Below are 12,134 nucleotides of genomic sequence, written 5' to 3' on the forward strand. Positions count from 1 at the left end.
ACTATATGATAGCAAAATTTACATGAAGGCTAATTATCAAGGAATGAAAATACTAAAAAAATATCAAGTCATGTACCTGATTTGTTAAAAAAAAATAATCAAAGACCAACTATTTAACTCCTTTTGAAACTTGAAAAAAATGAGACTTTGACGTAAAGATGATGATAAAATTTATCTATAATAGAAAAATATTAATAAAGTGATAAGATCTTATTCAAGAGTATTTAGTTATAAATAAAGTAAGAGATCTATTTATATATTAATAACCCTTATCTAAATAGAAGTTACAAAATAAAAATAATGTTAAGAAATTTGATTTGAATGAATTAAATTTAAATTTTAACTTAATCTAATTTAAATCTAAATATATTTAATTAAATATAAAAATTCAGATCAAATTACATTTCTATATCTATTGGGTTATTTGGGTTGTCTTTGTTGCTTGACTAAATAAAAAAAGATCTTAAATTATAATAAAATGGATACTCACACTTATATATATATATGATTTTAAAATTTTTTCACTCAAACCCAATTCAAGGAGAATTGTGACAAGAGGAAGAGGAATGAGAAAGTTCAGCGTTAAATAATTGTATAATTTAATAATATTAGTATAAAGAATGGGTGCAAAATGCATAGAAAATCCGCTCAACTTCCTTTCTCCGATGTGCCTACCTACTTTCCTCACCTACCTCAATCAGCTACTCTACACACTCAGTTTCTATTTAGTAGAAAAATTAACCCGCGCTACGCCAAATTTGAGAGAGTAACAGAGAGATTGAGTGGTGGGCGAAATGATGGGAAACAAGAGCATTGCTCAGGTGGGCGTAGAAGATCTGTGCAAGGCAGGCGGATTAAGCAAAGAGGAGGCGAAAGAGATCCATGGAGTTGTAACAGAAGCAATAGCGAAAGCAGGAGGCGATGCAAGAGAGGTGTGGAGGGAGGTGGTGCGTAGGAGAGTGCTGAAGCCATGGCACCAGCATTCGCTGCACCAACTTGTCTACTACAGCGTCTATGCTCGCTGGGATGCCTCCGTTGACGGCCCCCCTCTTTACTGGTTCCCTTCTGTGTAATGTCTCCTCTTCTTTTATCTTCCTTTACCTTCCTTCTATTATCACCTGCATTTATATCTATATTCAGTACCAACTTCCGCTTGTTTGTACAGGTTCCTATGTGATGTATACTTTATAAAATTAAATTCAAATAAATCAAAACAAAACAAAATAATGCAAAATGTATAGAAATGAAACTATGTCTATATTAATTGTAAGATTTAAATCTCAAATAGGAAATTCATTTCATATTTAAATATTTTTCCTTTTTGGTTTCACCCTCTACTTCTGGGGTAGCTGTAGCCTCCATGGCGGGTTAGCTTTTGGTTGCTGCCAAGGTTAGGATGTCAGACCCCTTCGGTGGTTGAGGGTCCGCTTGGTTGCTTTATTTTATAAGATTGCAAGCAACCCGCGGCGTGCAAGGCCGATCGTGGCTGGGTTTGGATGGGTCCTGTGGCCCAACCCGGATCTGTCTTGGCCCTGCTAACTTGGGTCCAGTCCAATAGGCTTTTTCTTGTTCATGAGAATGGTTTCTAGTCCATTTTTGTCTTTTGCTTATTTATTTGTTTTGGTATTATGTTTAAATTTTTTATTAATAAAATTTCTTAATTTATTAAATGAAAATGTAGTTGAATAAACTCAATAATGAGAATGTAATCTAGAAAACCTCAAAAATTGGAACATTTTTTGGAAAGTTGTAAGTGAGGAATTTCTTAAAAATTCCTAAATGAAATAATTTTGGATCCTACCAAGAGTGTTGGGAAGGTACTATGGATTATTTGAGCAATATTGATTAATTCTAAATAACCATGAGAATATAAAAGAAAGAGAAAAAAGGGGAAAAAGAATAGAGACGTAAAAACATCTATATCATCTATAACATATATTTTTAACACAATTTTCTATTGTTCCACTTTTTTTAGCTTTTTCTTTCCTTGATTGTAATTTTTTTAAATTTTTTTTTCGTAATTTACAATTAAATTAAAATAATTATACATTTGATCCAACTATTTACTACTTTAAAAATTAAAAATTACAAGACTGACAAAATATAATATACAAAAAGTCAACAACGAAAACTCAATCGTGATATATTAAATATTAGATCTAAATGTTTTTTTATTTTTAATATTTTTGCAATATTTTTTGAATGTAAAAATTAATTTTTTTATTACTTTTATATTAAAAAAATGATAGTATTAAATTGGTTTAAGTTTTGTTTGATTTATTTTTACTTTTCTTAAATTCTTATGCAAGCAATAGTTGAGATTGGGAGTACATTTCTTGAGTTGGATTTGTTGGATCCTCATATATACACGGCTACTATGTGTTGTTAAGGTTAACTTGGAACACATTTTTGATTGCTTGTGGAGGAGTATGGTTTTTAGAGGAAGGGATTTTATTAATTGACGAGGAGTATGGCTTATAAAGGAAAGGTTTGTCACATTAAATACAAAAGATTCAAGGGTACCCTTTTGATTGCTTGGGAATGATTAGGGCTTATAGAATAAGTGATTTGCACATTGAATGCCAATGAGTCACTTTAGGATTCCCTTTAAATTTCATGACGAGTTGCCTTGTGTGATTTTCTTTATAAGAGCTTTATGTAACTTGCTTTTCCATGCTCAATGACTTTTGCTTATTTCGCTTATTGATGAGTTTATTTTGTATGCTCTTTCATGCTTTCATATCTACTACTTTCTAATCTCTATTCTTTCTTTTTTGTTATTTGCCACTTTCTTCAGGCTCTGTTAGCTCTAATTTTGTCTAACTTAAAGCCTTGGATAATTATTTGTTCTTACACTCCTCTAGAGGCTTATCCATGGCAATTGGCTTCCAATTTAGCTTACCCTTTTAAGAAATCCTCTAGTTCCTCTAAAGGCTGACTCCCCTTCTCTATGAATTTTACAAAGTTAATATCAAATGAATTTCTGTTTCCATGAATGATTGAAAAAACCCTTCTTGCTTATGTTTCCATAGCAGAGAATCCAACAAACTATTTATATCAATCATAAATTCGAAATGAGAAAAAAAATAATTAAAGTTAAGTCCAAGAGGGCCTTTTGAATGAAATTGAGAAAATAAATATGGTACAGTATATTACAATACCTTTTCAATCGCATTCCTGTTCAAAGAAGTCCATCATACTACAAATTCTCAAAAGAATAATCTTATCAATAATGAAGTTAGAGTGAGTGGAAATTATTAATGTTTAAAAGGAAATTTTCATTCAATGATGCACATATTCAAAGCAATTTGACAATTCATTTTTGAATCAATGAATCCTGTCAACTTCTCTCTATATGAACCATGAAAATAAGCACAAAACAAAAACAAAACTTAAGTGCAAAAAGATCATTTAATTTAAGACTAAAGAGATATATGTCCATTAAGTTATAATAAAAAGAAATGTTTCACCTTAGCAGAATTTATTTTTAAAACAGATTGAACTTGATAAATACTTTTCAATCATGGAAATGTTCTCACACTTTTCTCTATATGAATCATGGAATTGGCAAAAAAAATTAAAACCAAAATTCAATCCAGAATATCACTAAATTGAGACAAGAGTTACATGTCCATTAAGCTCTAGTAAAATTAAATAGCAAATCTTTGACAGGTTCCTTTTCAATTCTGTTCTCATTAAAAGAATATTATTACACTTGTTCTCTTTTATTATCTAAATCATGAACTTGGGAAAACAGAAATGAAGGTTCTATCTGAAAAGTTCATCTAATTGATGACTTTGATAACAGATACCATGGATACAAGGCCTTCTTAATCTTGGTATTATTCAAAGATATCTGCCATATCTTTGTAAAACCATTGAGCCATAAAACAAAAAACATCATATGAGTGAAGCCTAAAGGATACATATGGCAGATGTAATTTTGTTTTTATAGGGTTTTTTTTTATGGCATATATTTTACAAAATATGTGTTTTTACATCAGGAGAAGGAACAGAAATTAATTGTAGCCGAGTAAAGACAAAAAAAAAAATCGTTTTTTTCTTAACATTGAACATTGGAGAAAAATATATCCAGGTGTTGGGCTTTGCGTTTGAAACAATGATTCAAGGCTTTAAGCTAAACAAACATTACAGATAAGAGAGCATGAAGAAACTAACAAAATAACCAAGAAAAGAAAAGATACCAGAAAGCAGTAGGCATCAAGGTATGTAAAAGCATGACACATAAACTCTCCAATAAGCATAACTCAACGAGCATATAGAAGCCCTTATAAAGAAAACCACATAAGGCAATTGGCCATGGCCATGAAATTCAAAGGCAACCGTATGAGTCCTTTGCTTTTCAATGTGCAAATCCTTTCTTTTGTAAGACATGTCCTTTGCATTCAATGTGGGAATCCCTTCCTCTATAAGCCACATTATTTGCATTCAATGGATAAACATCTTCCTCTATAAGACACACCTTTGCATTTAATGTGGGAATTACTTGCTTTATAAGTCATACAAATTCCTAAGCAATTAAATCCCTTCCTATATAAGCAACACTCCTCCAAAAGCAATCAAAAGGTGTCCCAAACTAAACCCAAGGGCACATAGTAGTAGCAATATATATAAAGATCCAAGAGAGCAACCCTAATAAAAACACTAGACATCTAAACCGTTGCATGTATAGGAATTTAGAAAAAGGTTTAAATGAGTAAAAAAAATTACTCTGATTTAGTACTTCTCTCATGGACAATCCCTCCTATTTGGAATAAGTCAAAAGGAGCGAAGAAGCTTATAGCTGAAGGGGGAGTGGAAGCTTAAATGTTTGAATGAAACACCAAAAGAGAGAAACATGTGACTCTTTAAGGGTCATGTACTCCCCCTCATTATAGAAAGAATGACTTTTATCCTAATTTTTATGTTCAGTTTCTTTTCTGTCCATATCAAACACCATACAATTGTTTGACCTAATACAACACATTGTAGACACATGCCAATCAACCATGCATAAAGCAGGGAGCACATCAGGTTAGGTCATGCAATTACCTTATGCAAGGTCAGCCTTACCCTTTATGTGAACGTTCCTCTCATCAGGTCACTTATTCCATTCACTTTTATATCTCTTCCTTCGCCCTTCCCCCCAGCAGTAACTTGACCATTGGAGGCCTTACCATTGTGTCTTCATATATGTGTCAGTAGAATTGTAGAATTAGTTGATATGATGGAGCCTTTTCGAGAGCATAGTAACTAATTTTTTGAATATTCTTTGAAGTTAGAAGAAATTTTTAATTAATCTCACCAAAGGGTTAGCAAGCTTGAGAAAAGTTTCATTTGAACATAGAATTTTGGAATTAGCAACAATATTCCAGCAATTTCATAATGGATAACTGTAGGGAATCTTACTATATGTGAATTCCATGCACAAAGTGGCTTGAATCTGTTTTTAAGGGATCGAGCCCGCATATGATTCAGTACTTCTGTTTGGCTAAGTTTGCAAGAATTATGACAGGCAGTCAAACTTTGTCATTTTCCTGAGTCAAACATTCTTTTCTGAGTGCCCAGATATGAGTCTAAACTTACGAACCTGGGACGAACAATGGAAATTCATGGTCCAAAGCTTTTAGGGACTTCATACAAGGATCCCATTGCAAGTTTTAACCTCTTTCGGGATTTCACTGTCCAACATCCTGAGGTAATAAGCAACTAATGTTTTTCCCCTTGCACCTTTTTCAGGCAAATACAGCGCTCAATGCTGCATTAAGAAGTTTTACTAAATTTTATCTTGTCTTCTAAGACTAGCTTTTTTTCTTTTTTTTGAATAATTATCAGGTTTATTGGTCAATTATTCTAAAAGAGCTTTCAGTTATATTTCATGAATCTCCTAAATGCATTCTGGATACCGCTGACGGATCAAGACCTGGGGGAACTTGGCTTCCTGGTTCAGTTTTGAATATTGCTGAATGTTGCTTATTACCCTCAAGTCATCCCAGAAAAGAGGATGATAGTTTTGCAGTTGTATGGAGAGATGAAGGCAATGATGATTCTGATGTGAACCGTATGACACTTAAAGAATTACGAGAACAAGTAATGTATGCTATCATTTACTTGACCTGCTGTACCTGGTTCTTAAGACCTACATTTCATTTTGTGTTTGAGTATGTCATAGATACAAATGGAGCTAAAATGTCTGAAATCAAATGCCAGTGAGAAGTTATTACTGATTTTTCAGTGTTATTTCTTAATTTCATATAATTTGGTTCTTTTAAAGAAAAGAAAAATAAATGACAATAATGAAGTTATGGACAATTATGCGTGGGTATCATCAAAACAGGAAATGCCATCTTAATTACCAGTGAAATTTTTAAATGATGATTTAGAAGTTTCCAGTTAATTAATTAGTGATTAGCATGTTCTCTCACGAGGACATAGTAATTCAGTGGTCCCCTGTGCCCAAATTGGTGGTATTTCAAAAATGTTGGCCTCCTTTTTGTATTTAAATCTTTCTAAATTTGCGAAACCATGGTGATTACACATTAAGGTATAGAGGAAGCCTTAACGTAAATGGAGGGCATGAGGAGTAGTACTGCATGCCTACAGCGTAGTTTTTGGATTATTTGCAACTCCAAACATTACATCCCTTATTTCATCTTATGATGTTATTTTCTTTGTTCCTGTTATACCATCTTCATTCTGATTTTCATTTTACAGGTTAGTGGCAAATGCACTAGATGCAACTTTCCAAAAAGGTGATGCAATCGCAATTGATATGCCAATGACGGTCAATGCAGTTATTATATACCTGGCAATAGTTTTAGCTGGATTTGTTGTTGTATCAATAGCTGATAGTTTTGCTGCAAAGGAAATTGCAACCCGTTTGCGGGTCTCTAAGGCGAAGGCTATCTTCACTCAGGTGTTCTTCCACTTCTGTAGGTTATTTAATTTTTAATGAAAAATATAAAGTTGCTGAAGGATATGAACAAAATCTCATCCAGAATGTTTAGCTTCGAGATTGCATATGTTGATGAAAGCTTCACTGAATATGGTAGTTGACACAAATGAATGGTGGGAATAAGAATTTATCTGCTAGAAAACTTTTCTGTGCTTTCTCCCAAATGATTTCAGATACTCAGAATTGTGTGTGTAAAGTGGTCTGAGCTGCTCTATTTTTTCTGTAACATCATTTCTTGTTATCATCTTGTCCAATAGACTATCTTTGAAATATATTGGTCATCTTCATATAACAAAACTCCATTTTTTTTTTTAAAATCCCTGGGCTTTTACATATATGCTATTCTCCAAATTACTTTTGGCTGTAATTCTTACACGGTCTAATGGTTCGTTCTTATTCTTAGATGTAGATAGTCAATGTCTACTAAATAGTCAGTTGTAATTTTTCTGTTCATTCTGATTTCTGTTCCTATTCATAGTTCTAAACTTACTCTTTTTCAATTGGTCACTCCTGCACACGTTGATTGTAGTGAATAACATCAAAGCTTGATAAATTGGCATTTATATCACATATTAGCTCTCTGAGACTTTTGCAAAACTCTCAATGTTAGTCCTAGTTTCCTATTTGCTTTATTTTCGAAATGATATACCTTCACTTTGTATTCAGGATTATATACTAAGGGGAGGTCGAAAGTTTCCTTTATACAGGTAAAACAAATTAAGTTTTGGTTGCACAGGCTAAATAATGTGCTACTTTTACTTTCCCAAACAACCGGTAGATGGAGAATCATTGGTTTGTTGTTCCTAGAGACGACCTCTGGAAGCCAAAGGCTCCTTTAAATTTACAACATATTCTTTGTTTTGGTATGAAATGCCTATGGGGGGGGGGGGGGGGGGAGGGGGGGGATTTGTAGTACCTAATTTATGTGAGAATTACTAGGTTTTGAGGTTATGGTTATGAATGAATTACTGTCTTGTGCTTTGCCTTTCATTTACCCCACCAAAGAAAGTTGTCTTTCTCAATTTTCTCAACATGTACTGGCTTTAAAACGTCCTTAGAAATGCTACCTTCCATTCAACTATATGTTCCAGATACAAGTTTTCATTTAAGTTGCATCTTTGTAGGCCTTAATGAGAGTGCTTTACCATGAAAATGGAAGGCCAAACTAGCTGTTAATGCCTTCATTTTAATTCTGAATTTCTTGAAGATACAAATTGTAGGGTACTAGTATTGATATGTTTATCACCTCTGTTGTTATTCATGACTGTTTGTCTTTATCATGCAGTCGAGTTGTAGAGGCTTCTCCATGTAAAGCTATCGTGCTCCCTGTGAGTGGGAATGATGTAGGCATTCAATTAAGAGAACAAGACCTATCATGGAAAGATTTTCTGGCCTGTGTCAATCAACATTCAAGGTATGTCTACAATTACAGCTTGAGAGAAGTTTACTAGATCAAGGTATTTCTACAATTACAGCTTGAGAAGTTTACTATATCAATATTGTACTAATAAGTACCTCTTTATCATTCTCATTACCTAAACAAGTATCCATATATTAATTTTACAGTTTCTCAAGTTGATCAGCTTTACATAACTGTCTAACATTGCTGTAAAAGTATTTAATTACATTATATCTGTGGCAGACCAAAATATTACACTCCAACTTATCAACCAATAGATTCTGCAATTAACATACTATTCTCGTCTGGAACCACAGGTGGAAAAATTTGTCACTTCTTTTGTACTTTTTCCTGTTTGTTTCCTTTATTTGTTTGAAGATTTTCAATTATATTTATTGATCTTGACCAGGAGAACCAAAAGCTATTACATGGACTCAACTTTCCCCTATTCGATGTTCTTCTGATGCATGGGCTCACATTGACATCGGAGTTGGAGATGTTTACTGCTGGCCTACAAATCTAGGATGGGTGATGGGACCGATTTTACTGTTCTCATGCTTTCTAACTGGTGCAGCCCTTGCTCTCTATCATGGATCTCCTTTGGGCCGTGGATTTGGGAAATTTGTTCAGGTCAAACCTACAATATTTATTCTTGCCAATGCTTACTGCTTGTGAGGTGTGACTTGAATTCAGTTTTAGTATCCAGTTATTTCAAAGAAAATGCCTATAATCAATGTATAGTAAACAAGTTATAACATACTATAGTTGTATGGGAAAATGCCAATAAGTATGGAAGTATGCATGGCTTATTTCTGGGGCAATCTGATTGATTAGCATACAACCAGGGAAATTTGACCCTCAGGCAAAGTGGAAGGCAACGATTTTGAGCATATCATGCCCTTGGATAAAACAGAACAGTTTGCAGGCCTAAATCCTCAATAACTAATATGCTTCTGACAATATAATGTCCCATACCAATAGCAGTTGTTCAAAAATATTTTTTAGATGTTTATTGGTTTATTCTGGGAAGATGACAAGAACTTCCCTTGGCTTTAGTTAGATAGGCTTTGTGCTATGGACTTCTCTTACAAGAAAAGGAAACGGAAGTAATTGAAATGCATCTTTGATTCGTTTCTTCATTCTGTTAACAAATTAAAATTATTCTTCTTGCTGTGAGTATGAAACAGTGTATAGCATTAATGAACATTATCATACACCATCTAAACTCCAGCTTATTTTATTCTTCATTTATTTTGTTTCAGGATGCAGGAGTAACTGTTTTGGGCACAGTTCCAAGCTTAGTGAAAGCTTGGAAGAATACCAAGTGTATGGAAGGCCTAGACTGGACAAAGATAAAGTGAACATTGTTTCCTTTTTAATCCAAAAGGAACTTTTGCATCAGTAATAATTCTCACAAGAGGGACTTAACAATTTTATATGGCTGCAGATCCTTTGCTAGCACTGGAGAAGCCTCTAATGTTGATGATGACCTTTGGCTTTCCTCAAAATCTTACTACAAGCCAGTTATTGAATGTTGTGGAGGCACAGAGCTAGCATCATCTTACATCCAAGGGAGTCAACTGCAGCCACAAGCTTTTGGAGCATTTAGCACTGCATCAATGACAACTGGCCTAGTTATCTTGGATGAAGATGGAGTTGCTTATGTAAGAACTTAATCTTGAAGCTGGTGCAGTTTCTTTTACAACAATATCCATTCAACTTTTTAGTTCACAAGATTTACATATCCCCAAACTAATCCTATTATGATCAGTGCGGGAGACAGATGAATAAATTTGTTGCGATAATACTAAAAGAGTAAGGTGTCTCTGAGTGTGTGAGAGCGTGTGCATGCGTGTCTATGTCTGACCTGTTTGACCTTTGTGACAGCCGGATGATAAAGCTTGTGTTGGTGAAGTCGGTTTATTCCCTCTCTATTTGGGAGCAACTGATAGATTGCTTAATGCTGATCATGAGAAGGTTTACTTTAAGGGAATGCCGATACATAATGGAATGGTATGATCAAAATTTTCTTTCTTATGATATTTGCATGGTACAGTCTAAAAGCTGTATGTTACAGAGTGTTTTTATAGCTCCTGGTTAATTTTTCAGATTATATGGTAAATAGTTGGTCAAATGCACTACGAAGGAGGTCCCAAGTTTGAATTTCCCCTCCCTAACTTTAACTATCCAATAAGAAAAGAGTTCCTCTTCCCCACATTGCATTCTCCTTGTTATGCTGCTTTACTATTTTGAAAATGAGGCAACAAATTCTAAAGACATCAATTCTTCCAACCTGAAGATATCACTTTCGCTAAAACCTTGTTAGACTTAAATTATAATATTCCTGTATCACTTGTATGGACTAAGATCAGTTAGAAAATATTCAAGCAACGATTGCTATATAAGTTTTCTTAACAAATGTTTGGAAGTGCTATCTTATGATTTGATATATGCATTGGCAGCGCCTCAGGAGACATGGGGATATCCTTAAGAGAACTGTTGGAGGCTATCTTGTCGTCCAAGGAAGGGCTGATGACACGATGAATCTTGGCGGCATTAAGGTAGTACACCCTCCTGCCTCCTATTTTTAATTGATGATTAAGCAAACTTGAAGATCATTAAACTTTTGTTGTCATTCATACCTAAAATATTTGACTGAGCTTCAAGTATTTGACCGAACTTTAATTTGGCTTCTACATAGTTTTGAAAGCATGAAAATCCTAAACTTCCCTGATCTACAGACAAGTTCTGTTGAAATTGAGCGAGTTTGTGACCGGGCTGACGAAAGCGTCTTGGAGACTGCTGCAGTGAGTGTAGCACCACCAGATGGTGGTCCAGAACTATTGGTAATATTTGTGGTGCTAAAGAAAGGATATGATCACCAACCAGAGAAGCTGAAGATGATATTCTCAAAAGCCATTCAAGTCAACCTCAACCCCTTGTTCAAGGTTTCGCTCTTTGATGTTTTAATATCTAGTCATTATTCTCTAGGCATGAAATTTTTGCAGCTAAGCAAGCAACACTGTATAAATCAATCTGAATGCTTGGAGTCAAAAGTCGAAACTAAAGAGTCATTTCACTTATATGAGAAAGAGTAACTGATTTCCTGTTCAGTTCTCATAGATAAGCTAGAGAGACAATCATGTTTGTTATCGTTGGGGACTAAATTCTACTGCTTTTTGATTGATCACAGGTGAAAATTGTGAAGATAATCCCAGAGTTTCCTCGAACTGCTTCTAACAAATTACTTAGGAGAGTTTTGAGGGACCAAATAAAGCATGAACTGTCTGTCCGAAGTAGAATGTAACGGCAGCTTCAGCAAGGCCTTGCAGCATCATATACCAGATACCAGCAAGAAAATTTGTCTCCCCTTTGTGCATGGATGTGGATGTGTAGAGTATGAAAATTTAGTAATGATTGGTTTTCCCAATCTGTTGTCACTTATCATTGTTATGGGCTCTGATGATGTTGGATTAGACCTGTTAAAGTTAAAGAGCCACCTACGTATACTTCAGAGCAATGCAAATTTGCTTTTCAGTTTACTAAGTTATATTTTCTAAGTAAAAATAAAAAGTTTACATTTGAATTATTATTAGGGTAAAGTTATTTTATCCCAATTTTACTAATAGATATTTGAACAATTACATAACACCTTTCAAACAAAATTTTTGATTATGTTGATGTAACATTAACGGTAATTTTCATTGAGTGGTTACACCTTCATGCAAAATCATTAATCCTATTGATGTTAGTATTGCGGGTTAATCATGCAGATTTTGT

General features: G+C 34.0%; 1 protein-coding gene across 1 annotated transcript; it reads left to right on the forward strand.

Moving 5' to 3' along the window:
• The first annotated feature begins 623 nt into the window (after positions 1 to 623).
• AAE18 (acyl-activating enzyme 18) lies at positions 624 to 11,900 on the forward strand. Its single transcript, XM_018127536.2, has 14 exons — positions 624 to 1,069; positions 5,569 to 5,698; positions 5,836 to 6,095; positions 6,715 to 6,916; positions 7,622 to 7,662; positions 8,241 to 8,369; positions 8,598 to 8,671; positions 8,764 to 8,984; positions 9,617 to 9,711; positions 9,802 to 10,018; positions 10,242 to 10,367; positions 10,817 to 10,915; positions 11,096 to 11,302; positions 11,548 to 11,900. The coding sequence occupies exons 1-14, from the start codon at positions 795 to 797 to the stop codon at positions 11,659 to 11,661; spliced, it is 2,190 nt and encodes a 729-aa protein (XP_017983025.1). The 5' UTR covers positions 624 to 794; the 3' UTR covers positions 11,662 to 11,900.
• Positions 11,901 to 12,134: the final 234 nt, after the last annotated feature.

This window comes from Theobroma cacao, chromosome 9, assembly GCF_053813885.1.
Source record: "Theobroma cacao isolate CCN51 chromosome 9, ASM5381388v1, whole genome shotgun sequence".
NCBI lineage: Eukaryota > Viridiplantae > Streptophyta > Magnoliopsida > Malvales > Malvaceae > Theobroma > Theobroma cacao.